The 25,720-nt window shown below is 44.8% G+C and overlaps 1 protein-coding gene across 4 annotated transcripts in view; it reads left to right on the plus strand.

The window, feature by feature from the left end:
- LOC135255285 (SH3 and multiple ankyrin repeat domains protein 2-like) overlaps window positions 1–25,720 on the plus strand; it is a 177,107-nt gene that overhangs the window by 97,022 nt on the left and 54,365 nt on the right. For all 4 annotated transcript variants that reach the window (XM_064336240.1, XM_064336239.1, XM_064336242.1 and 1 more), the window contains exons 12-15: window positions 3,170–3,327; window positions 5,115–5,228; window positions 17,490–17,571; window positions 24,353–24,435. In XM_064336240.1, coding sequence (XP_064192310.1) covers window positions 3,170–3,327; window positions 5,115–5,228; window positions 17,490–17,571; window positions 24,353–24,435 — 437 coding nt within the window. The remainder of the gene's footprint in view (window positions 1–3,169; window positions 3,328–5,114; window positions 5,229–17,489; window positions 17,572–24,352; window positions 24,436–25,720) is intronic.

Here is a 25,720-nt window from a genome sequence, read left to right on the forward strand (position 1 = left end):
ACCGGATCGTCCCAGAACCACATATGGAAGATATTATAGCTGAATGTTTGCGGTTCTGTTTACGTCCTGATCTATGAACAGTCTGGGTTCCGCTCCTGTCATCCAGGCCATTAAGAAAGCCGGCGCTGAGACTGACTCACAGAAGCCCGTTGCAGGCGCGGGTGGGGGAAGGAAACTGCTTCCTCCATTCACAACCTCACACCATCTTTTCCCCCATACGTACTCATCGACATTCCATCTATTACATTCACATCCACAGAGTGACTCTATTTTTGAAAAAATGTTTCTCCATTTAACCTTTATTTAACCAGGGTAGTCACATTGAGATTGATATCTCTTTTGCAAGTGAGTCTTGGGGTTTACATCAGGCAGCTCTAGCTGGGATTATTGAGGGGAAGGGCAACTGACATGAACTGGTGCTTACCACAGATCACAAAAGGGTGGCTAATTACTAATAAATTACGCATCCCATAAATTGCACATCGTAGCCGGAATGCGCCGAGAACCTGCCGACAGATTTATTTGCGGCTGATATAATTGGAGCCCAAAGGTGATTAATCTGCTGTGTTCTTGCCTCTACCTCTGACTCTCCGGATTAAAAATAGGCATATGGTGGTGTTATTCATAGCGCCGTCGCAGCCAACGTCTTATGCTTTGAGCTCAATTTTCCAGCGTGGTTCCAGGGTTTGTTTCTCTCTGTTCTTTTACGTAAATAAGACGGCCCACAGTTTTGGTCAAAAAAAGAACGCGGAGCTAAGATTATGCAGCAGTCATAAGCGCGGCTGTGGTAGGATGCTGTTGACTGTCTGTCTCTAGACTCCCAATTTGGATTTCCCGGTCACACTTGTAGACCCCTTCCGTCGTGGCGACACCTTTCGACGCCTTTCGCCTTCACACTGCGGCGTGTCTGCTCTTCGGTCAGCCAGCTGGGCTGCGCTCCCATTGGGTGAGAGGCGCACGCAGCTATGTACAAGCAGCCGGTTAACTAGAGGAGACAGGGGCAGCCCTGATGCAGCCGACTGCAGCCAGCCCGTGGGGCTGCTGACCATAGCTGGCAATGGGAAAAAGCAGAGCTCTGGAGCCGCTACAGAGGTGCATGGAACGGGAAACAGTAGCACTGAGGGTAAATGGAGGGTACACTTGGATTTGAATGGAAGGCAGTAAGAGAGATTTACTGTCCTGTAGGTTTTCTTTTCAACCTTAATTTGGCATGTCTGATTCACTAATTAGCTGCTCTATGATATCTCTAGCTGCTGAATTAGGTGTGCTTTGTTAGAGTTGGAGTGAAAACCTAGAGGACGATTGGTTGGGCAGTCCTGCTTTAGACACAGTTCGGGTTTGATGCCAGGCCGTGGAGCGTTTTACCGGGAAGGCTTTGGTAAATCTGTGCTTTAACGGGACCAGCCATCTGACAGCCCACGAGTTTCATTATTTATGTCATCAGCATATGCTCCCGCCTGTGCTGCATTATGCATTTCATGCATTGCTTACGAGCAGCATTGTGCACACGCTCCGCGTGCCATTTATGTAGCTTTGTGTCCTTCAGTACGAGCCCCACACTGGATTCAAACCTGCATCCCTCCAGTCTACGTGCTGTGTGTCTGTACTGTGGAAAAGATAAAGGATAAACTGCTTCGACTGCAATTTCTGTTGATTTAATTAATTCCGTCATATTAATGTGGTAGGGCATATTCACCGGAATGTCTGTAAGGACCTGTGCATTGCATTGACAGCTGTTCTCTACTTCCCAGTCACAGTGCTACAGAATAACTGCAGATGACCTCAGTTATGCTGACCACATTCACTACTGTGTTCCTTCATATAGCATGAAGCACCTTCCTTCCAAATGAGCACACCATTAACATTACTTGAGTTTCTGTGCAGCAGCCTTCTGAAGTCCTTGTTGTGGAATGGCTATTGAGATTAATGTTACCAAAAAAGCTCAATGGTGAATATATCTGCTGTCATTTCTAAATGTTATGGAGGGGAAATTTGCCTGACTTTGCTTGAATTGCACTACGCATTTGTTGTTTTTCTTGGACTGCCAGTGGACAATTTTCATTGTTTTCATAGATAATGCTCCAGGTGCTTCATAGAAAATGCTTTAGATTTTAGGATAAGCAGAGCACATCTCCCATGAAGTCACAGAAATCTAGACAGTAAGGAACTGGATCGCTAGCTCATTTTTAGGGGTATAACACTGTAGGTTCAAAGCTCTAGTAGCTGGGCGTGGCCTCTGGGTCTGCACTGGGGTGTTTTGGCAGGACTGCCACATTTGCTTCTTATTCCTCGTTCTGTCCCAGCTGATGTTGACTGCAGTATTTGTCATATCATAGCATTATGTCAACTCCGGGACCTGGTTGTACTTCAGGTCGCCCTGGAGGACTTTAATAGGGATTCATAATAATAATGGGGTCGTGTAGGACTTTACTCAAAATCACAAAATGGTGGACATGACTAAACAGTGAAGGATTGGCTTTGCTGTAACCTTCATGTAACCTTATCTGTAAGACTCCAGAACAGGTTTTAGGGAATACCATCTGTCCTTAAATTGTGTGTCTGACTCCAAAAGCTTTATCTGGCTCCAATTGACATTAACAATTTGAACTTCTTCTCTCTGTTAACAGTTATTTATAGCAAGGGTGTCCAATCTTATCAAAAAAAGACCGGTGTGAGTGCAAGTTTTTGTTATAGCACAGCGCTAGGACACCTGATTCTAATTATCAAGGTCTTGAATGAAGAATGTGATTAGTTAATTAGTTTAATCAGGTGTTATAGTGCCAGGCTAAAACAAAAACCTGCACCCACACTGGCCCACTTCTAAAAATATTGGATACCCCTGATATATTGTCCTAGCGTACAGATGATGGATTATAGGGTCTTATAGCCACTTTTGCCACCAGAGGGAGCTCTGTGTTTACTTTTCACTGTATCCGCTTCGTTTTACAGCAAGACAGTCATTTATCCTGCATGGACTCCATCATGATTAACTCCAGGATTCTGTCAATATTTCTGACAGTTGAAAACGATAAGCTAATTATCCTCATTAGCTTGATGGTTTTTTGTTGTCTTAATCTCCGCTGTCTCCCACCCCACGTGTTTTAAATGGAGCTTTTCGTGCCTGCCTCCTGGCCTCACCAGCTTCCCCCTTCCTCTGCTTTCCCTGCAGTCCCAGTGCCAACCGCGAGGCCCACTCGGCGCTGGACTTCCAGGGCTCCAAGCGCAAGCTGTACAGCGCCGTCCCTGGGAGACACTTTGTGGTGGTCCGGTCCTACCAGCCGCAGGGAGAGGGAGAGATCAACCTGTACAAGAATGACAGGGTGAAAGGTGAGCCCTCCAGCACCTCAGGGCCCGGAGACTGATGTTACCTGGGCTATGTCCGAAACAGCTTACTTGCCTACTATTGAGTATATAAGTAAGTTGAGTACACTGGATGAGAAAGTTGTAAAGTTGGCAGAATTTTCTCAAAATTTAGTGTACTTAAAATCCCCAGGTGGTATACTTATTTCTGGGGGTTTCGATGAGTGTATCTGGGAGCACACTTTTCAGGGCATAAAACCATACTTAAGGTACCACTGAGAGAAACAGGTGGAGCCATATTTGGGTCCCATAAATAAGAGAGGAAGAGGTGGGGCCTTTTTACTACAATTTTTCAGTACCATTGGAAAATAGTATGAAGAAAAATAGTATGGAGGATTTTTTTTGCATGCTGCCCATTGCGTTCTAAAAAATATGTGCTAAGCAGCAGGCAGTATGTTTAATAGACGGTACATATTTTGAGGACACAGTAGTTAATGAGCTGTTTTGGACATGACCCTGTATTTCATATGGCCCTTATAATGATATGTGTCCTCAGTGCACTCCACACAAAATTTTTTGTGTCCTGTTGTGTATTGCAACACAAAATGTTTATGTGTACTGTTATGCATTCCATAGTAAATACCAGTTGTACAGTCCATACTAATAATTATGTCCCTTGTTGTGCAGTCCATACTAAATACATTTGTGTCCTGTTGTGCAGTCCATACTAAATACCTGCTGTACAGTCCATACTAAATACATTTGTGTCCTGTTGTGCAGTCCATACTAAATACCTGCTGTACAGTCCATACTAAATACTTATGTGTTCTGATGTGCAGTGTGAACTAAATACGAATGTGTCCAGATGTGTCGTCCATTCTATATAAATTATGTGTTCTGTGGTGTAGTAAATGCTAAATACTTATGTGTGTTGTTGCACAGTGTACATTACCGTAAATGGTAATGTCTTGTTCCGCAGGCCACATCAGAAAATCTTACACATTTAACGGCAGAAAAATGCAATAGATGTACTGTATGTGGCATGAACTACACACAAAAAAAACATTTATAGATTAGCAGTGTGTGTGGAGCTGCAGGTTCAGCGATGCCTGTGTGCAGTGTAGCCCTCACGCTGAGTAAATGGCGCTCGACATGCTGCACATGAGTCAGCTGATCTTCTGTTTGACACATTCAGGGCTGTGTGATCTTCCTCACCAGATGGTGAAGAGAAAGGACCACAGATTATGCCTCCTGGCCACAAGCAAAGCCCCAGTTATTTCAAACTTCCATGCAGTTGATTTGTTTTCTCATGGAAGGGGTGGCTAATACACATCATGCATTTGGAATATTAACATGAAATACGATCAGGGGACCATTTGGAAATATTGACGAACATTTTTGAAAGATTTTGTGGTTTTTTGTGGTTTTTAAAAAATGAAAGTACTGTTTTGTAAAAATTTTGATTGTACTTATAAGAAATGATTAGATTTTAACTAATGAACTGGGGTGTGAAGAATGCAGCATTTGGCAGAACAAGCTTTTGGAGGAGGGTGGAGGAGACCCAGATTGATGGAGGAGGTTGTAGTGATTTGACTGGAATAGAAATATATTGTACATTCCAAATTTGGAGAAAAGGAAAAGATCTGGGTTAACCGTCTAACTCTCTCTCTCTCTCTCTCTCCCCCCTCTCTCCCTCTCACCCCTCCCCCCATCTCTCTCCCCCCTCGCTCTCTCTCTCTCTCTCTCCCCACCCCCTCTATCGCTGTCTCTCTCTCTCTCTCCCCACCCCCTCTCTCTCTCTCTCTCTCTCTCAGTTCTCAGCATAGGAGAAGGAGGGTTCTGGGAAGGTAGCTCCCGGGGGCATGTGGGCTGGTTCCCGGCAGACTGCGTGGAAGAGATCCCCACCAAGCCCTACGAGGAGAAGCCGCGTAAGTGAGCACACTGCAAGCAGCACTGAACCTGCAGAGAACGACAGTGGCTCCCCCTAGAGTTCTCCTCGGGTACTGAGCCACAGTCCAGCTCAGAATTACAGTGTGGCCGTGTCTGAATCAGTGCATTTCCGTATAGTCACTATTGAGTGTAGTTGTTCAGTACACTAAGTTTTCTCTAATTGTAGTGTACTTGTAATCTCAGGGTGATTTACTTATTTCCGGGGCATACTTTTCAGGAAGTCAATGACTATTTTGGTCCCATAAATGCAGCATCGCTTTAAAAACTAGGCTCTGATGTTTTCCTTCAATAACGACGACGACTCGTGAGCATGGCAGCAAGGGTGGAATGTCTATGTCTATGTAATATAGAGAATATTTTTCACATACTGCCCTTTTTATTCTAAAAAATAGGAAACAAAATAAGCAGTGCGTAGTGTGCTTACTAGACAGCACATACTTTGAGGACATGTAAGTAAGGGATGTAAGTATATCATCCTTGGATTTGAAGTATACTACATGTAGATTTTCCTGCTTAACGACTTTCTCATCCAGTGCACTCCACAAGTATACTGAGTAGTAGGCAAGTGCGCTGATTCAGACACTGCCCTAATCGCCTCCTCTTCCCGCCTCACCTCCCTGTGGGGGCGGAGCTGTCTCACGTATCCAGCCTATCCCGTCTCTGCACACCCCAGTGCTGTTCCGTTCAGGGGTGTTCTTGTGATACAGGGCGGCAGAAGGGGCATCAGTGTGGCCGTCTGCTTCTCAGCTTCCTCCTTATCGCAGGGAAACAGGAGCCCGGCGCTCACGCTGCGCTCCTTTCCCCTCCTGCGAGCGCATAAATTATCCACATCACATGTCTGAGAGACGCAGTGAAGGACCAGCAGTCTGTCCTGGATTCCGCTCCTACCAGCCTTTCAGGCAACTGAATGTAGGGCATGAACGTCAAGCATAAGCACAGCATAAGCAAGCAATTCACACACTGGTCATCATTGAGTTTGTGAATGGGAGTCGGAGCCTGTTTTTCCTCTTCATGAAGTTAGACCATAGACTGTCGAAATATACAGACAAAGTGACTGTCACCTGTTGACTTTCCACGGGCTGGTGAAAAGCATTCTGAAGCCATGGAAGTACAGTTTTTCCATAGCGCCAGGTTGTGCACATTGGAGCCAGAGACTGCATGGTAGGGAACGGTACCTCTTTAAAAACAAGATGTCAGTAGGGCTGGTTAAGTCAAGAATAAATAAACAAAGCTTTGTCAGCAGCAGAAATGTAATTAATAAACATAAATTTAACCTGGGAATTTCAGGCACCTGGGCATTAATGATTTGATCAGGTCAGACTCTGTGTTACTGTCTCAGCCATTGGTGCCTAAGGGAAGCTACATCATCGTAATGAGATTATAGATATTATTTCCTACTGCTGATGTGTTTGTTTAATTTAATAGCACCGCATAATTTTGCAGTGGTGGACAGAGGCTCTAAATATACTCCAAAATGTCCTGATCTCCTCTCTGCAGGAGAGGGGTAACACCAGGTCAGCTTCGTCCCTCTATCTTCACCAATGAAAACTGCCCTCACTATACTCCTCATTTTCTATAAATAGCACTACCAGTTTGTCTACCCTTGTTTTCTCGCATGGTACTTCAGTCCTCCACCAGCTAGAGGTCGCAATTGCCTCCTTGTCAAGTCACTTCTTAAACAATTATCGCATTTGCACCACCTCAATCATCTAAGTTGATAAAGTAATTGGCACTAATTAAGCACAGTCGATGACTGACTGTGATGTCTACAAGCGACACTCATGTGTTATGTTAAGTTTGACTACTACCGTGGAGACGCTACAGTATTTTTAGATGTTGTACAGGGGCATGTTAGGTTTGTTAGAAGCAGTTGGAGGTACCCAAATAAAGAATGAGAGCAGTTATATAATATTTAACTAGCACAAAAGAGTTAAATAAGAATGAGGTGTCGTATCAGTTCTAGGCTAAAACAAAAACCTGTTTTAAATGGGTGCATTTTTATTTTTACTGCAGTGATGCTCAATCTTGGTCCTGGAGAGCCACAGAGTCTGCAGGTTCTTGTTTTTTCCTTAAGATCAGTGACCGATTCAGACCCAAGAAACCAGGTGACCTGAATTAACTGTGTAATCAACTGCTTTAACTGTTCACTTGCTGTGCTGCTGGAGTGCTGAGTAACAACAGCTGCAGAGTAACAACCCTGCAGCTCTCCAGGACCAGGAGTGAGGACCACTGGCTCAGAGACATGATTTTGCAGCATTTAAACTTCTATCCATGTTCAATTTCCTTCTGGACTCTCTCCATAATGGATCAACTAATTGTTTTTCTAAATGTCCTAATCATAAACTTCAATTGTATGATTAGTCACTTGACTGAAATACAAGTTTAAATCCTTGCAGGTCACATTGTGGAGAGAAACTGGTGACCCTATCTATAAAACACCCGGTTTCTTTTCATTCTTTTCTCTAGGTGTCATTTAACTTTTTTTATCATGATTTCCTTTTGTTGCTTTATTGCGTTTTGCTTTTCTGGAAACGATCTGTTTTACAGCCGATCTCACTCGAACAGCGAAGCTGTGGACTAGCCCTCTGTAGCCTGCCAGCTCACTGCCAGTTCAGAAGGCGGTCTCGGCTGCTTTAAGCTCATCTGAGCCAGATCGCGTGAGAACGCAGAGTTAGTATGACGATGAGGAGCGCTGACAGTACGCAGACACTCTGCAGTGGGATCCGATGGCCTGTGATTCCACAGCACTTGATGTAATTATTACAGTGGCTGCTAAGCTGGTTTAATGGAGCGCATTCTGTAGCCAGTTCCGGAGCTCCGCCCCCATGGAGCCCTCTATCTACCCCATGGGGCGCAGACACATGCAGTGCTGTCTGCGTTGCAGCCGCAGGAAGCGCATACGCCACAGGTGTCAGCAACTGCTCAGGTATCAGATTAAATGTGTTAAAAATCAATAAAACTATCAATAGTGTAGATAGACATCAATAGTTGTTATTATTGGGGGTCCAAGCCTGTAGGACTGGAACCCTTTTGCTTTTGTGCTGGTTTATCATTTTTATTCTTCAGGTTCTTCCTTCAGCTTTTCACAAATTCCCGTGAGATGGTAAATGCTAGCGACATGAAATTTTCTCCAATAACAGATATGATGTGCAAACTGAGATACAAAAAATATTTTTACCAGTTGGCCAGATATAATTCATGATCAAAACTTCAAACGGCTATATCTCCTACACCATATCTCCAATTTAGACCAAATTTGGTACACAGATTCTGGCATGCATAGTGGATGCCAAGCTCCACCTGCAAAATGTTCCTGCCATTTTGATTTTTTTGAAAAACACATCTTTCCTACTCCTCCTACATAGTTAGACCAATTTCCACCAACCTTTGCCAGAAGCAAATATGGACCAAGCTCTTGAATTCCTCTTCATCAATGTTTTATATTAGTTTAAAGATATTAGCTAATGAGGTTGAAAAGAAGCATAGCTCATAACTTTGCTGGATTGTTATGAAACTTACACATGCTGCAGGGCTGTTAGATAAAAATGTATAGAACAGCAGTCGAACCTACACCCATAGGTGGTGCTACAAATGCCAAAATTTTATATCTCATAATTGGGCGGACTGAATGTCATGAAATTGTTTACACATGCTATGGGGCCAAGTATTATTCAAAATACCAAACAAATCACTTCCAGTGGGTGTGGCCTGTGACATTTAACTAATAACTTAGCTTGAGATTGAACGATTGCTACCGAATTTGCTGAGCTCCCCAGGCAACCTGTTTGGAACATTTATTCCTGGTTTGGGATACAGTTTCACACATGGTTTTCTTTCATTTATTTATATTGCACTATTGCCCCATACTGCTTGGACCCCGTTAATTGCCACATGTGGCTATATTTGTTATTATTATTATTGTAAATTATAGTGTGCCAGTGTTGGAAGACAACAACAATGCTCAAACCAATCACAATTACATCTTTACAGCTTTTTCTTCTGAAGGCACAGCATTTACAGTTGATTGGTATATATAGAGTATTTGTTTTAGGGATGTTAAGCACAATGGTATGATAGACAGGCTTAATGAAACCCCTTTGTCTCTGATTTTGCAATGTGAAATTAAATATCTCAAGGCTAGAGACCATTGTGTGAGAGTGACACTGATGCAGCACAGTTTGCTTTGGCCTCAAATGTCAATCGGAAATCGAACAATGATGAGACCTTTGTGGTCAGATGTCTAACCCAGACCGCATAGAATCAGTCCCAGTGGGGCCATTGTTTCGGTTTGTTGCCACGAGCACTGCTCCAGAATTGGAACACATTTGAGCCCCGTCTGAGCATGTCCTTGCCCTGGACTGGGATGTGGGCCAGAGAAAGGACTGGGGCTCAGGTGACTATCTCACTCTGTGTGCCGGAAGGCTCCATAGACTATAAAAATCCAACAGATGCCCTTCTTCGCAGCACAATGTTCAACATATCACCCCAACTCTGACAGAGTACTTGTAACTGTAAAGGAGTGCATTTCTTCTCTATCACATGCATGTAACCACTTGTAGAATTAAGTCTGTCAGATGATTGAACATTGAGCATGTTTTTTTCCTCAGCTGGACGGTGCATTCATTTACTGAAGTGCAGTAATCGTTATGTGGACTATCAGATGGTAGTACACTGTGCCTACTTTTCCTCTCTGACCAACAGTGTGTTTTTGGGGTTGGCATTTTTTTGCACCTCTTTCAATTTGGTGAACTCATTCTCTGGTGTCCCTTACCTGACTGTGGCTGTGTGTGCATGCTCTGTGCGTTCTGTTTGTGTTCTTTGTGTGCTCTCTGTGTGTTCTGTGTGTGTCCTCTCTGTTCTTTGTGCGTTCTGTGTGTGTTCTCTCTCTGTTCTCTGTGCATTCTGTGTGTGTTCTCTGTGTGGTCTGTGTGTGTTCTCTGTGCAGCAGCTCTGTACGGCTGTATAATGTGGTTTCCCTGCATGCTCTGATGAGCTTGTGCTCATTTGAAGCGTCCGCTGGCCATGGAGCGCTGTTAATTCAATTAAGCTCCGGGCCGTGACTCGGTCACACGGCTCCCCACGCTGCCCCTCTCTCTGTGTGGCTCCTCAGAACAGGTGGCGCGGCCGCCCAATTCTGCGCCGCTCCCAGAAACCGACCCCAGCGCAGACGACCAGTCCTGTCCCAGTAGCGTTCCACAGTTCACGCTCGCAGAGCACGTGCGCTACAAGCCTTGGGCGGCGCTCTGCTTGTCGTTGTTATTTCGGTCCGCGGGAACGCGTTCTACTTCAGCGCATCGCTGTTCACTCGTTTCACAACACCTCGAGACCTTGAGACTCAGCGGAGCAAAACCCGTGCAGTTAGAACCGCGCGGTCGGTCGTGATATCAGCTGTCTAAAGCTCCAGCGCTCCAGTATTTAATTGGAAAAAAAATACTGCCAGCATGATGGCTCCTCACGTTAGCTCTGCACACAGTCACGTCATTCTTGAGCATTATACCAAAAGGACTTGCTTTCATGCAAACAAACATTCGTATCCCATATCACCTTTGATGTACTGTGATGTGCTTGACAAAAACTTTTTTCAACAGTATTCTAGAATACTGTGGTATTCAAGCTATCATTTCTCTATAATTGTGTGGTATACTGTGCTACAAGGAAAATATGCTTATTTCACTTTATATACCGATTAATGTCAAGTACAGTTCCATCCCAGTAAGAGACACAGATCAGATCAGATGCAATCAGCTCAAATGCAATGAGCTGGGTTGGTCCTAAGAGCACTAAGCTCTGAAGATAATGGGTGTGAGCCCCAGAATATTGTTGCATCCTCAAGGAAACAGCTTGATCTTAATTGCTCCAGTAAGAATGGCTTATCCTTGAATGAGTAATGCAATACAAAAATGTATGAAGTCTTCCCTTTATATCTATCATAGTATATGACTGATAATCAGGATGTGATTGGAAATTAAGCTTGGCAGCTTCCTTCATCGACGGACAGAGAAGAATGACATAATAGGTTCTGATGATGTCATGGCCTTCTTACCCAATGACACACCGTGACCATCAAGAGCGCTGCTGTCTGGGTAAAAAATTATGTGGCTAATCTAACGGTGATTAAGCATGTCTGTTGCAACAGGTGTCTGAGAGTGGGAATGTAATTAAGGCTGCTCAGGCAGAAGTCAAATGGAGTATTATTACGCTGCACGCTTGTCTGTGAAAATGCCTCTGATCAGTTTGTATAATAAACCGCTTGTTAGCAAAACCCGGCTGATCTATTTAACTGCCTTCTCCTCTCGTTTGCAAATACGAGGCAGAGAGGAGAGGAGCGCGACAACCGAAACACAGAGGAAATCCTGCAAATGCATCAGCAGTCACCGCTGCATCAACACGCGGGACGTGTTCACTGAATACGAACGGCGACGAGGAACGACGGGGGCTTTTGCCGTCTACTTCAGCGCGCTTCGATGCCTAAATAGCGCTGCCTAGCCGAATGATTAAAGTCAGCTGTTTCAAGTGTTACATCACAATTCAAAGTAACCAATGAAATTGAATAATTTCATTTGAAATTTAATGAAAGCTTTTGTTTTTGTTCCCTGAAATTTGATATGAGAGCATACAGACATCTTGCACATTGCAAAACCCCCCCACCCCGTGTGCCTGTGAAACTTGGGGCAGCCTCAGACTGGCGTAACAATCGGCAGGCTGTGAGAAACTAGCCGGAGCAAAGGAACATTTCATCCTCTCCTTCTCCTTTTGCTTCAGAATCGCCCAGAATCCCTGGCGCGAGAAGCAAATGAGATATCGACAGGGGCCGGAATATTTCCGTTGGCCACCGGCGCCCCGAGCGCGCTGTTCCGCGTACCGCGCGGTTAGCCCTCCCGCCGGCCAGCCGGAGCCCGAGCCCCTGTTCCCCGGGATCGGAGGCGCATTTGGTTGGCAGGCTGTGCGCGGCGGTGAGTCAGCCCATCCCCGAGGAGCTGGCAGCATCCGAGCGGAGGGGTGTCGCTGGTGTCGGTGGCGCTCTCCGCGCCTCGGGGCTCCTCCCCGTGACCTCCGGCCTGCGCAGAGTGCGGCTAATTGACGCGCCGCAGCGAGAGTTAATCCATCCGCGGCTCAATTGAATTACGGGGGTCGTGGACGGCCGCGTCTGATTTGCTGAGAAGGCGAGTTGTGCCAGGTCTTTTTTTTTTGTTTGTTAAAGCCCGCTTGCGGACACATTGAGCTACCTCCTGTGTGTATTTGTGTGTGTGCGTGTGTGCATGTGTGTGTATGTGTGCGCGTGTGTGTGTTCTGTGGATGGCCGTGTGCCTCTAGCTCTTGTGACAGCTGTGAGGCAGGCTTGACTGCGCCTCACAGTGTTCCAGCAACATTTCCGTTCTGTTCAGACATTGAAGCAGTGCCACATACGTGAGAATGTCAGATTTATTGTCAGGAAAAGAAAAGGAAAAGAGAGTAAGAGAGCTGCAGGTGGCATAGCTTCTAGCCTCAGGGGATGTGGTCTATCTACAGGTTCAGGGGTGTGGTCTATCTTCTGGCTCAGGGGGTGTGGTCTATCCTCTGGCTCAGGGGGTGTGGTCTCCCTACAGGCTCAGGGGGTGTGGTCTATCTTCTGGCTCAGGGGGTGTGGTCTCCCTACAGGCTCAGGGGGTCTGGCCTCCCTCCAGGCCTCTCTTCCCTGAGGAGTGCTGACCCCTCTGTGGGTGGCACACAACCCTGCACCTTCTTGCCCGTCTGTGGGTGGCCACTCCATGCAGCTTCTCCAGTCAGCGCTGTCTCCTGCACACACACAAACACATGCACATGCGCACACGTGTCCTTTCGCAGTCACACACACAAATACACACACACACGCACAGTATTCCCAGTTGGACCCTTTTTCTGTGTTGGCAGCAGTGCAGTGTGTCAGATTTATGCTGCGTGGGTGTGCATGCGTGTGTGTGTGTGCGTGCCTGCGTGTGTGTGCGTGTGTGTGTGTGTGTGTGTTTTGGGGATTTGAGAGTCATTCCTGGAAACAGGGAAAGTTGTGTGAAATGTGAACTGGTTTTTGGCTCAAAGGGGCTGTGTGGGAGGAGACATGCAGTGCTTTGCACTCTCTCTCCCTGCTGCTTCAGTTGGAAACGGTCTCTCTCACTCACTCTCTCTCTTTCTCACTCTTACACACACAAACACACACACTCACACATGTACACAGCACAAAGTAACATGCACACATTCTGCACAAACTCGCACCTCTTCACTAATACACGTGCACAAATACATGTGCACAAACACAAAAACATGCACATATATACACAAACATGCGCACATTGCACGATCACACATGCACATTTATTTTCATATGCATTTGCACAAGCACACACACGCTGCGCAGACAACCTCCTACATACACATATGCATGCACACGGATGTATTCATGTATAACTCTATGATGACTAAGTTGACAGAAAAAAAAATCATATCTTGACTACATTCACTGTATATCATTTTCAGTAACAGAAGTGAAAACACATTTTCACTAAATTTGCAGAGATGTATACAACATTACAAGTAATAACAATAATGGGCAGTTATAGCAAGATGCACACTGTATGACCAATGATATGTATTAACTGAGGGCAGCACTGTTTTTTTTCTCTCTGCACACTAGGACGTCATATCCAGTCTCACTCACATGCCACCTAACACATTGAATCAAAACATAGAACAGTGGAAACAGCAGAGATAGAAAGGGAGCTATAAGGATGAACGGAGATGTCCCTTTTAAAAAAATAAATAAATCCAGAGCCACCTAAAATAGCAAACCCGTAAGAATTAGCAATGTGGTGGTCATGATCACCAAGATGACATTTTCTTCCTCCCCGTTGGTCGATTATAGCATGCGTAATTGCTCCGCTCTCTCAGAAACCCTTCAGTGCAACACTCATGGACGTTCCTGATTGATGCATTTCCATGGAAACATCCTCTACACTGTACAACCCGGTTGCTATGGAGTGGGCCTTGGCATGATATAGGTTTTTTTTTTTCTCCCACTTTTTTGTACTTTTTTTTTTCCCTCTCTCACGGCGCTAAGGAGAGAGCCTGAACAGGATTCCGCTCAGCTCAGACCAGCCGACTCGCTCGCCTTTCCGCAGCGCGTGCTATGGCCGCTTGCTCGCCGCTTCTGGCGCGCTCCAAACTTTCCGGCCGCGTTTAGGCGGGCGCCGCGGTCCGAGGAAGAGGGGGGGAGGGGCGAGGGAAGGCGGCGCTCTCCGGCGCCTTTTTTCGCCTCGGCGGAAATGGAGCCTCCGGCCGCCTGCGACACCGCCGTCAACTGCGCGGCGGCAGACAACAAGCAGGAGCAAATGGAAGAGGCTCCCAGGTCCAGGAAGAAAGTTCACTTTGGAGGTACGGCGCTGTGAGAGCTGGGGGATGTGGCACTAAGGTTGAGAGGAGGGGTTAGAGGCTGCGGTGGGAGTCTGAGAATGTTAGTGTGTAATGCTAGTGTGTGATGTTAGTGTACTATGTTAGTGTGTGCCGTTAGTGTACTATGCTAGTGTATGACGTTAGTGTATAATGTATTACTCTGGCAGGCTGGTTCAGATGCCCAGCGCCTCGTGTTTCTGTTTTGTCTGTGCTGCTGACTGTAGAATGCGAGCGGTTGTGCGAGCTCACTGTATGAGCCCCGTACTGTCACTCTTCAGAGCTGGTAACAGCGGAGGAATGCGAATGCAAGCTCGATATGTGGCGCGTTACCAGCTGTGCTACGTGCTGTTTATCTCCTCTCGTGTCTTACATTTTTTTGTATTGAAAACGTGGGCAGGGTAGGGAAAGTGACTGGCGGCAACTTAAGCACCTTCACTTGACTCCGGCACTGTGGAATTCAAGTGACTTTTCTTCCAGTGCTTCCGATGTGTGTGATGTGTGTTTCTTAAACACAACTGGTCTGATTTTACTGTTAATGTGGTAAAGCATTCTGATTTAGCTGGCAGCTCGTAGCTCATAGAGTAGTAACCCTGCGCTTTGGCATTCGCTGGTCGCTGACAGTACTGTGGGCTCTCGGCATGTCAAGTAGCCTATTTTTTACTCGGTCTGTAGAGAGGCTCTGCGCGCGCTCTACTGAATTCACTGGCAGGAACAGCTGCTCCAGGTAGCTGATGTGGTGCTTCGGACAAAATCGAGGAACTTTATCAAAAAAGAAATTAAACTCATGCACCTGTCACTTGTACTGGCTACTGCTATACTAGAAGATAAGTGCAGGATGGAGCACTTAGTTAGGTTCAGCCTTGTGATAGAGATTTCTCATGACAGACATATGAATATGTCAGAAACAATGATCCAGTTAGGTCGAGATCAGTATCAGTTGTTGAGTCGAGTGGTTTCATAGCCATCTGGCTATTTACATATACAGTCCCAAATCGGACAGCAGAAATGTGACACACAATGTTCTGTTAATGCTGAAACAGTGTTCATGTGTGGTGAATGTGTAAACACAGCATTATAAGGACATTAGATGTCACCAGGGACCGTGTTGTGATAACTAGGGCAGTGTTTCATTTTTTGAGCCCTCCCCAGAGCACCACTGGCCCCTGACCCCTTCGGAATTGCAAACGGAATTTCTAGGGTTATAATAGCCGTTGCGCCAGCAGTGTGTTGCGTTAACAGCTGGCGGCCTAGCTGAGCTCTTTGGCTTTTCCCCTGAGAAAGCTCCTTACTCAACGGGCTAGATTTGGCCCTTGAGGGGTCAGGTTGACCCCAGCAGAGCCTGCGTATAATGAGCTGTTCGGTCGCGGCCTCGTCAGGCGGCGCACAGCCCGTTCTTTCTGCACTCTCCCCTTTCCCATGTGAGAATGGTCCCTGTTCTTTTCCCGCACGTTTACCTGCCGAGCATCGCCGCCCCATCTGTACAATTGCGGTAATCGCCCATCGCTGAAGTGGCCCGGAGCCTTTTTCCGAGGCCCTGGCTCAGCACGCGGTGTCAGCGCTAGGGAATTTCTCAATGCGCGCGGGGTCTGAAATAATTTCTTGGCAACTGGAACTGCAACTGGGGGGGTGGGGGGGGTTTCCTCTTGAACCTAGAGTGTGTAATGTTTCAAAATGGGTAACGTGGACACTAAGACCACAGGACGAAGCATCACAGCGCAATGTGGCGTTTTTGTTTTGATGTCATACCTACACAGAAAAAATTCCAGTGTTAATTCAACTCAAACAGTGTTAATTCAAGTCTTAACAGATAACACTTGGTCCCACTCTGGAATGTGGAACCAATTGTCATCTGTTAAGAGTTGAAGTAACAGCAGACATTTTACTGTGTACTTAATTGTGTCGTGGATGAACTGGGGCATGTGATGCAGCCAACTACCATGGAAACACATTCTTATTTTTTCTCCTCCCTTCCGTGCTCTGATGGGGTTACTCTTTCACTTCCTGTGCTCTGTTTTCACTGATGTCATAAATGAGCGCTGGGTATTTTTAATTTTCCTCAGGGCGTCGCATATTATTTTCTCGTTTTATACTTCCCAGCCACTCTTGAATATCAATTGCTGCAGCTTTCTGTTCTGTGTGTGGGAGTCAAGTGTCCTGGTCTCCTTAAAAGGCGGCTCCTCTGCTTTACCTTTGCGGTTCCTCTCACTGTATGTTTTAAAGAGAGTACAGCATTATCTTCTGGGGGTTTCCAGCAGTTTGTTGACTCAGGATGGTTAGCTGCACGGTACTCAGGCTTTAAAGGCCACTGCATCAATAAAACTAGACAGTGTTGCTACTGTATAGTCGTGACGTAATTTTGGAAAATGGGAATATCTGAACATGTACTACTGTATATGTAGGGCCCCCTGCAGTACACCAAGCAGTGTGAAAATGTGGAGGTGAATGACTGATTTGACTCTAGGTCCAACGAGCCGGTGCTTATTAAGTCCGTTGGCAGCCCAAAACTCGGCCGAGCTGCGCCCTAAAGCCCATGAAACGATTCTCATTCAGAACAGTTTTGCTTCTTGATGAAGACAAAAGAGGTGACTGGTATTACACGCACAATGGGTGACAATAAACCTGAGAGGGGGAAAGACCCAGAGCTCCTGGCTCTGGGAGTTGGTAATTGACGCTTCGCAGCAGCACGGAGGTCCCGCAAATTAGCGCCGTTCCGGTGGGATGCGATCACGGAAAACGCCAGATTGATTCTGTTTGATTTGCTCGGTTAAAATTCATCAAGATGATGGATGACCGGGTTGCTGTCAGTAATTGATTATTGACTCCTCTTGTCTCCGCAGAAACCAGAGCTGATAGATCGGACAGGAGGAAACTATTCAGACACTACACAGTTGGGTCTTATGACAGCTTTGATGCATCAAGGTAAGGCCTCACCATTTATTGCCTTTATCATGTGAAATGTGAAATGGGAGCTTGAAATGTCCTTCAAAGTACCATTGAAGGAGTGGTTATGTAAATATCTCTTTGATGTGACATTGCTTCCAGGAGCAGCTTGGGTAATGTGCTTACTCACCGTTCTTGTGCTTTTTGGACCAATGTGATATGTGTGTGGTCAATGGTATAAAAAATACCACCTGATGAAAGCCACTCCCATCCATCAAGGCCCCTACAGTACCTTGGATCTGTAAGGTAAGAGGACATCTGGCATTCAGAAGCCTTAAAAGGCTGGAACTGTCACACACAGGGAGGAAATGAGAGGAGACACACCGCTTTATTTTATTTCAAAGATGAGGACGTACGACCGAGGCATCACCTTCAATTTAGCCCTTGTGCGATGGAGTCTCCTTGGGATTTGAAGGCGTCACCCTTTTAAAGGAATTACAAAAAAGGCAGAGGCGAGCCTCCTGATTTAACCAAAAGTCAACGAGGGAAAACCTAACGAGTGGCTTCCTGCCGAAGACCCTCCTTTGTCCCTGAAGAGCGGTCGAAGATAGATCGAGTGCAAGAACGACGACGGCAAAAAAAGAACCCAGAAACCCAATCCGATTTTATTGCGTTCTCCCCGCCCAGTGTGAGCTCATGCAGTCTGTCACCCAGGCAGTGTCCCAAGGTGTTGATTGCTGCTGTGATCCTGTTCCTTCTCTCGCCATTGTCTCATTCTCCTTGCCAAGTTTCATATCCCAGGAAATAAATTACCCATCAAAGGACCATAGCGGCGGCCGTCGCTCTGCAAACATTCTGCCTCTTTAAGGAACGGCGAAAATCACAGGGCCTTTCTGCACGTATAAGAACGCTGAGACCCAGAGGACAGGAATCGGGACTGCGTCTGTTCTGCTGCGTTTGTGGGTATGCCGTTTGCCACCGCGTTAAAACTGTGGAAGAGTACAGAAGAGGGAACGTTGAGGGGGAGACAAATTTTTTCGTTTTAGGAATAATTTAAACCTGGGATTTCAACAGAGGGTCCTTGAAGGTCCTATAGAGTGTCCAGGGCAAGACTGGATATACCATGACTATATGCATATTTAGGAAACTATTTTCAAATGTAAAACGTTTTTTAAAAAGCATAACCCTTCTTAACTTATGATGAAGGTCCTCTGGATGCCTTTGAGTCTAGCTGGGGGGTCCCAGGATCAGAAAAGGTTGAAAACCTCAAAGCATTCCCTTCAGCAAATATTTTGGCTTTGTTGCTCGAGTGTATGGATAACCTGTGCTGATTTAGTTGTTATTGATCTTGTGGTGCATTCAAGGGGTTGTTATTGATCTTGTGGTCAATTCAAGGGGCTATACTGTAACTGAAACCAGGTTTGTCCTGCTGAAATGAAAATCTCTTTTCCAAGAGAGACTTGGTATGATGGCCAGAAGTGCAAACAATGTGCATTTATTTTGCCCTAGTGCAGTCAGGGGGCTATTTGCCGTAAGTAAGCTCTCTTTCCAACACTGGATTGCAGTGTCATTCACCAATTTTATTTGAAACTCTGAGGAAAGTCACAGAAGAAAGTGATGCCAGAGGTGCGTTCAAATTCAGCGAACAAGGCGAACGTTTGCAAACTATTTCAAACTTTTTTCCATTAGCTTTGTGTTCGCCGCGAACGTTTGCGGAACATAAGCAAACGGTGTGAAATGGTAGTTTGCGGCGAACAAAAATGGACGCTGGACTGAGGAAAATGTTCCCAGATGGGTATTTCAATTTAAGATGCCCTTAAGTGTGATCAGTTTTTTCAATAATGTTATTGCTAATGCTAGCCAATGTTATTATTATTTGCTAGCTAGCTATTGTTTTTTTTATCATCGATGATCACAGAAGCGGCTGTGAGTACAGACGCTCTCGTCGCCATGTTTGTTTATGTTTAATGCAAACAATTTGGAACGTTCTTTAAAATCCGTTCAAATTGAACTGTTCAAAGAAAACATGTTCGCCATAAACATTCGCCTCTGTTCGCTGAACTTAAACGCACCTCAGCATCAGTGGACAGAGCCCTGACTCTTAGTCCCATTCACTGCCGGCAACAGATTTTCCACTAAGAGTAATTAATTTGTCACTGTGGACGTGATTAAGGAAAAGGTAGAATATGAAAAGCTCCACAGAAGTTCATTTCTGCCCTTTGTCCCAATATATCAGATGTCTTTTCATTAGAAGAGGATCTGACTAAATCTTTGCTTATGTTTAAGTTTACTGGTGGGGGGTGAGACAGAGAGAGAGTGTGTCTGTGTGTGTGTGTGTGTGTGTGTGTGTGTGTGGCCTTTGTATGTCTATCGTCTTATCAATTATCTCAAAGCTTTCATTAGTGTAAAAAATAAACGCAAGGGCTGCACGAGCGGACTTTCACGCATATAAATCCTATTTTGTGTTCAGAGATTACCTTTGATTTGATCTGCTGTATGTAGCTCGTTATCAACCGGCCATTTTGTATCCATTAGCACCGTGACCAGATTGATCAGGACTGCATGGCGAGCATCCTGCCCGGCGCACTGCTGACCCAGCCACCTCTGACACTCACACCACACTCCCAGCATCCTCACTCTGGGCTCAGATGCGGGAACCAGAAAGGGATTACAGGAGAAATGACATCAGGGGAAACGTGCCACAGATCCGTGGCTGAGCTTCCCTCACCGTCATGGACATCCGTGTGAAAGCCCCACTGAAATACTAGCTAGGGGCAGGGAGGGAGCTCAGCCAAGTTTCCCTCCTGAAGAGAAATGAACTATGTTAAAGCCATTAAGATCACTCAGTCAGCCAAAGTGGAAGTGTCAGAGCAGCGATGCCCAGCTAAGGGGACATCCCTGGCTGTCGGTTTTCTGTAAATCAGTAATAAACCTGAATGGGGAGGGGAGGAAAGGCTTATTACAGGGCATACACGTTCTGATGCTTTCAACCAAACATGCTGCAAGAATAACGTTTGGAAAAACGTTTGCATGCCATTTAACAGCCTAGTTAAAATGCTTTTATTGGGCTTTCCCTCTTACTTTTTGCAGGAATATAACAGTGACAGTGTAGGCTGGGAAAGTGGGCTTCAAAGTCAATGGTCACGAGTTTTGGTCTCAGCTGGGGCACTGCTGTTGTATCCCTGACCACAGTACTTTACCCGAATTGCTTCAGTATAAATGTCAAGCTGTATAAGTTGATTCTGTCTATAAAGAATTAAGCTGTAAGTTGTTCTGGATAAGAGTGCTAAATGCCAAAATGTAATGTTATTTTTCAGCATCAAGAGTGTGATGGAGTGCATGAAATTAAACACTGACCTTCCATATCAAGAGGTTACCGTGAAGTTATGAAAGGGGCCGTCTGGGTTCACCTTTGGTCTTATAAGATTGTTTCAGCAACGTTATAAAAAAGCACTGTGGTGAGATGACACATTGGTTGGGCGGTGCTTGTTGTGTCCATAAAGGGTGACTGATGGGTTAGAAGAGGATATTAATCTTGCTGGGTGAATTTTTTTAAAGGTTTTTCAAGGAAGTTTTACAGCAAGACATTCATCCCTGACCAATAATACTGCATGACATCCCCAGAAATCCTTTTTTATGCATTGCAGAGAAATGGCTGACTACAACTTAATCATTTACAGCAAAGCAAAACTTCTGTATCTATTGCACAACACCACAAAAATAGCAAGTGCGAGATGTATAGCAGCTGTGCTAACTGTAAAAGCAGCAGTTTTTTCACCAGAAGCCAGTACAGCATGACTGAGATTGAGTGGAGGACATTATCTGGGTAAACTTTGCCAGGCGTTCCATCCTATCACCTTATCGTTCGGCTGACTGGTGTGCTCTTCAATCCAACGATAGAAGCTCCACTTCACAGAAGCTGCCCCATCTTCTAAGATGAAAAGATACCTTTGACCCAGCATGTAGTTCTTGGTACACAGATTCCATCAAAGCTACATATACTGGAGCTGTGACTCCCCAAAGAGACCTATTGAAATTCAAAGCTATCCTCTGGGTATTGCATTGTCTGTTACATTTATTTGCTAGGGCTTTGCAGAATGATAGTTTATTTTAGATTTAATTTGTTAATGGCTTGATTTAAAGTGTGATGCAGTGACTTTGATGGAGTCATAATTGTTTTCTACTTGAACCATTTTGAGAAATTGCTGGATTTGCTTGTACAGTATTTATGTTTCCACTCTTAAATTGTAGTAAATACCAACATATGTAATAAGATCAATTCATACGTTGCATGATTTGTTAATGTCTGCTGTTTTACGTAAAATACGTAAAACAGGTGAATTTTTAATGTCAGTAGAATATATTTTCAAAACTAATATATATATTACAAACTATCAGAGCATAGCTATTTAAATAATGTGGGACTATTTCAAAATATGAGTGGTTTGTATTGGAACAGATATTTGTGCCACATCTCGGCAAAATATCATTATGGATTTAGTATTTAAAACAGGCTCGAATTTAAATTTAAGTGCAGTGTCATAGCTCTGTAGGCGCTTTAGAAAAATTATGATTTTTTCACCAACTGAAGTTTCCCCTTTAATTTTACATGAGCTGCAAACTTCCAACATGCCTACTAGTACGTAAAGCACCTCAGTCATTTTGAGCGGAAAGATCCTTTCTATGTCTACATAAATATCAAGACGAAATAAGTCAGGAAAAGCAATTACAGAATGCATGAGTGCTATCAAAGACAGGCTGGAGCTCACTGGTCTTCTATGGCTATGTGGGTAGGCTACAGTAGTCCTATTATGGAAAGGAAATATGACTAGGCCAAAATCTACAGCAATTGTTGAAATACTGGACACACCAATCACCAATCTTACACACCAAGGTGGCATGCAAAAACGCGTTTCCGCTTAGAATTTTTGGACAGTAATAATGTTTTATTCTAACACTGGCCGCAAACCCAAAACTATGCTGCTCCGCAGATAATTAGAAGACGAATGATTTATCAGGCTAGCAAGCTACTATAAATCTGATAACAAATGAACAATGTATTGTGCTGTAATAATATTAATCAGCCGCGCAGGAAACATTTGAATTGAATCCTACAGCATCAAAAAAAAGACGTGAATACAAAAACTTACATTTAAATGTGTTTCTCGTTATAATATATTTTTTTTTTTTGTAGGGAGGAATACTAAAAAGGAAATATGCGCGAAGTATCCCGTCGTACAATTTACTGATAATCGTCCACATGCTTAAAACAGCAATCACAACGAGCTACCAAACACTTGTTGGCTATATCTTGCCCATGTCCGTTGTAGTCTACAGAAACTCCTATAGAAGGGGTTCATGAGTGCTTATAGCTGAAATGGTCATTTTTTGTTAAGGGAACCTTATTTTTGTTGAACCGGATGATTTCCGATTAACGTTATGGGTAAAACATCAATTGTGTTTTATCACCTCTGTGATATACTGATATGCAAATACGACTTATGATTTTCTTAGCACTACGAAAATGGCAACATTCAGACAAATGTAAATACCACTGATATTATGGCAGCGTGGAGCTCATTGGTTGCCGTGTCTAAATAGAAAATTCTGTTTCTTAATTAAAAAGGATCCCGTTCAGAACAGTATGCATGTTGTGATATACTTCATTGTAAGAATAAGCTTAAAGCAATATCATGTAGTCTATCATCCATGTTATATCTTAAGTCAAGATATTCGCGATATGTTCTGGGATTTTCCATGAGCTTCCATGCAATGTGCGGTCCCCATTCATTTTTATTAATCCTACAGTTTAATTCATATTTACGTTTTCACTTGTTTACTTTTAGATTGATTGTTTTGCGCGCTTTTCACTCTAAATTGAGTTATGTAAACGCGCATCGCTGGGGGATAGCGTGGCTGCTGACGCTGAGACAAGATGCTCGCTATTAGCTGAGTGGGCTGTCAAAACGATCATATGGGCTGCAAGCAGCGTGCAGAACTGAACAGGTCGCCAGAGAGAGAGAAAGGGAGCGCAAGAGATTTTGGTTCAGGAAAAACAAGCTTCTGCTCTTTGACACTATTTTTTTCTACCCGCGCCGGGAATCTTTGCGAGGACGGGGGACAGGGACGATGGATTTAAAAGAATAAACCAAAAATATTAACCCCCCGACTGCATTACTGGAAAAAAAAATAATAAAGACTGGAGCAATGACAACGACGAAAGCATCGTAATTAAAGGATTCGTTTTTCATCTGACTCTGCCCGCGGTCTGCTCGAGTAATACGTATCCTTCTCAACCGTTGAGGATTAAATTAATGAAAATGCCATTCAAATCCAGGCAGACTGCGCCTCTCAATCTCCCACATCCAGCCTGCTGATGACGGGAAAACTCGCAGTCATTCAGTCGTTCACGCACGGCCTCCCAGCCTCCCTGCATGCGCTCTGATGCTGCCTTCGCTCCTGTCTGTGCTGCGCGTGCTTTTCGCCGGGATTCTGTTTTGCTACCCAGATTCTTCTCGTTGATTTCATCATTTATTTAGTCGGTTATGCTTTCCAACGTCACACAGTATCGCCGGATGAGGCCTCCGTATGCCGTTCCCCGGGTGACAACTCCGTCTTCAGCTGCAGAGGTGGTGGTGTTTTTCGTGGGAAGTGGTCGCCGGGCTGGCAGCGTTGTCACAGTGTTAATTTGAATAAATGATTAATTCCCCGGGCGGCCGGCGCCTATCATGATGAACCTCCACTCGGGACGAGCAGCTGTGGCCATGATGAGGATGATGGGGTGTAATAACGGGCGCTATGCGCGGAATTTTCTCCACAGTGACTGCGTTGTTGACGAGAAGACCGTGGTTCTGCAGAAGAAAGACAATGAGGGGTTTGGATTTGTGCTGCGGGGGGCCAAAGGTAAGGAGCCGTTCCTTCTCCCCACTGCGATCTTTTGCTGTGTTTAGTACAGCTCTCCGCTCCCCTTACACCACTGGCTGCATGTTTCCTCGTCTTTATTGAAGATGAACAAATGCATGCGATGGCTTGTGCGTCTGTTTTTATTTCTTTGCTTTTTGTGTTTGCATTTGACTCAGATCCCCACCCTGCCAAATGTGAAATCAGTTAAATCAAATTGTGTAATTTCTTTGCTCGTTGTTTTAGTTCACATAAGATGTCTTTTTAACATCTACTCTGGTGTGTAGTTTAAAAGAAAATGCAATTGAAATAGTTAATGGTGACCAGAACATGCTTTGAAGTGAGCTGCCTCCACCCCCATCCCCTCTTGTGTTCAGATCTCATTGATGTTCGCCTCTCCTTCAGTATTAAAAAGATAACTGAATATGTTGCTGGATAAGTGTGTGGTGACTGTTCATACCATCGCTTAATGCCCTTGCTTCCCACGGTGCTGTGTCATTTGGTTTTATAAATAGCATCTCAAAAATCAGTTGCGTTTGTTTAAATCTCATACATGGTTTAACCCATACTCTAAAAATACACCTTTCATTGCGGTGTCTCATGGTATACTATCCACAAGTTCTTCACATTTCAGATACAGTACCATGGATGAGGAAAAAAGGGATGTTTGCTTTCTCGCAGTCATTGTGGCTTTTTGTTTTGAGATGGGGAGACACCTCCTAGGGTCGAACTGAATGCGACATGGCAAAATTAAAAAAATAAAACAGAATATTTTAGACTGCCCCGCATTACCTTTGCAGTTGCCCAGTGTAGCCAACTCAGCCACAGGGCCCAGTGATCCCCTTGTTTTGATAGCCGGAGAGTAAAAGAGTGATTTATTTGAATTGTCATTTGTCACCGCTGGTTTCTGGTTTCCTGCAGCCAAGAGGACAAAATCTGAATATCATTGTCTAGGGTGGTGGTGGTGGCGGTTGGGATTTAGGGTGTGGTGGGGAAGCTGTGGTAGGCCATCATATCATCTTGACAGCCCAGTGATAAGAATAGCATCAGACACTGATTCCCAGTGTCTGATGCTATTCGTAAATAAACAGGAGCATGCAGAAGGGGCCACATTGCCCATTTGTCCAACACAGAATCAATAGATCATTACACAGATCCATCTTTTTTATTGGATACGTAATATGCTCCAGCCTTTGGGATGAGGATTCATTTTGAAACACAACCTTCTGTTCAGAGCACATTCATAAAATCCCCACCTTGCCCATGCCTCTTACTGCAAACCCATGTA

The sequence above is a fragment of the Anguilla rostrata genome, chromosome 5 (assembly GCF_018555375.3).
Source record: "Anguilla rostrata isolate EN2019 chromosome 5, ASM1855537v3, whole genome shotgun sequence".
Taxonomy (NCBI): Eukaryota; Metazoa; Chordata; class Actinopteri; order Anguilliformes; family Anguillidae; genus Anguilla; species Anguilla rostrata.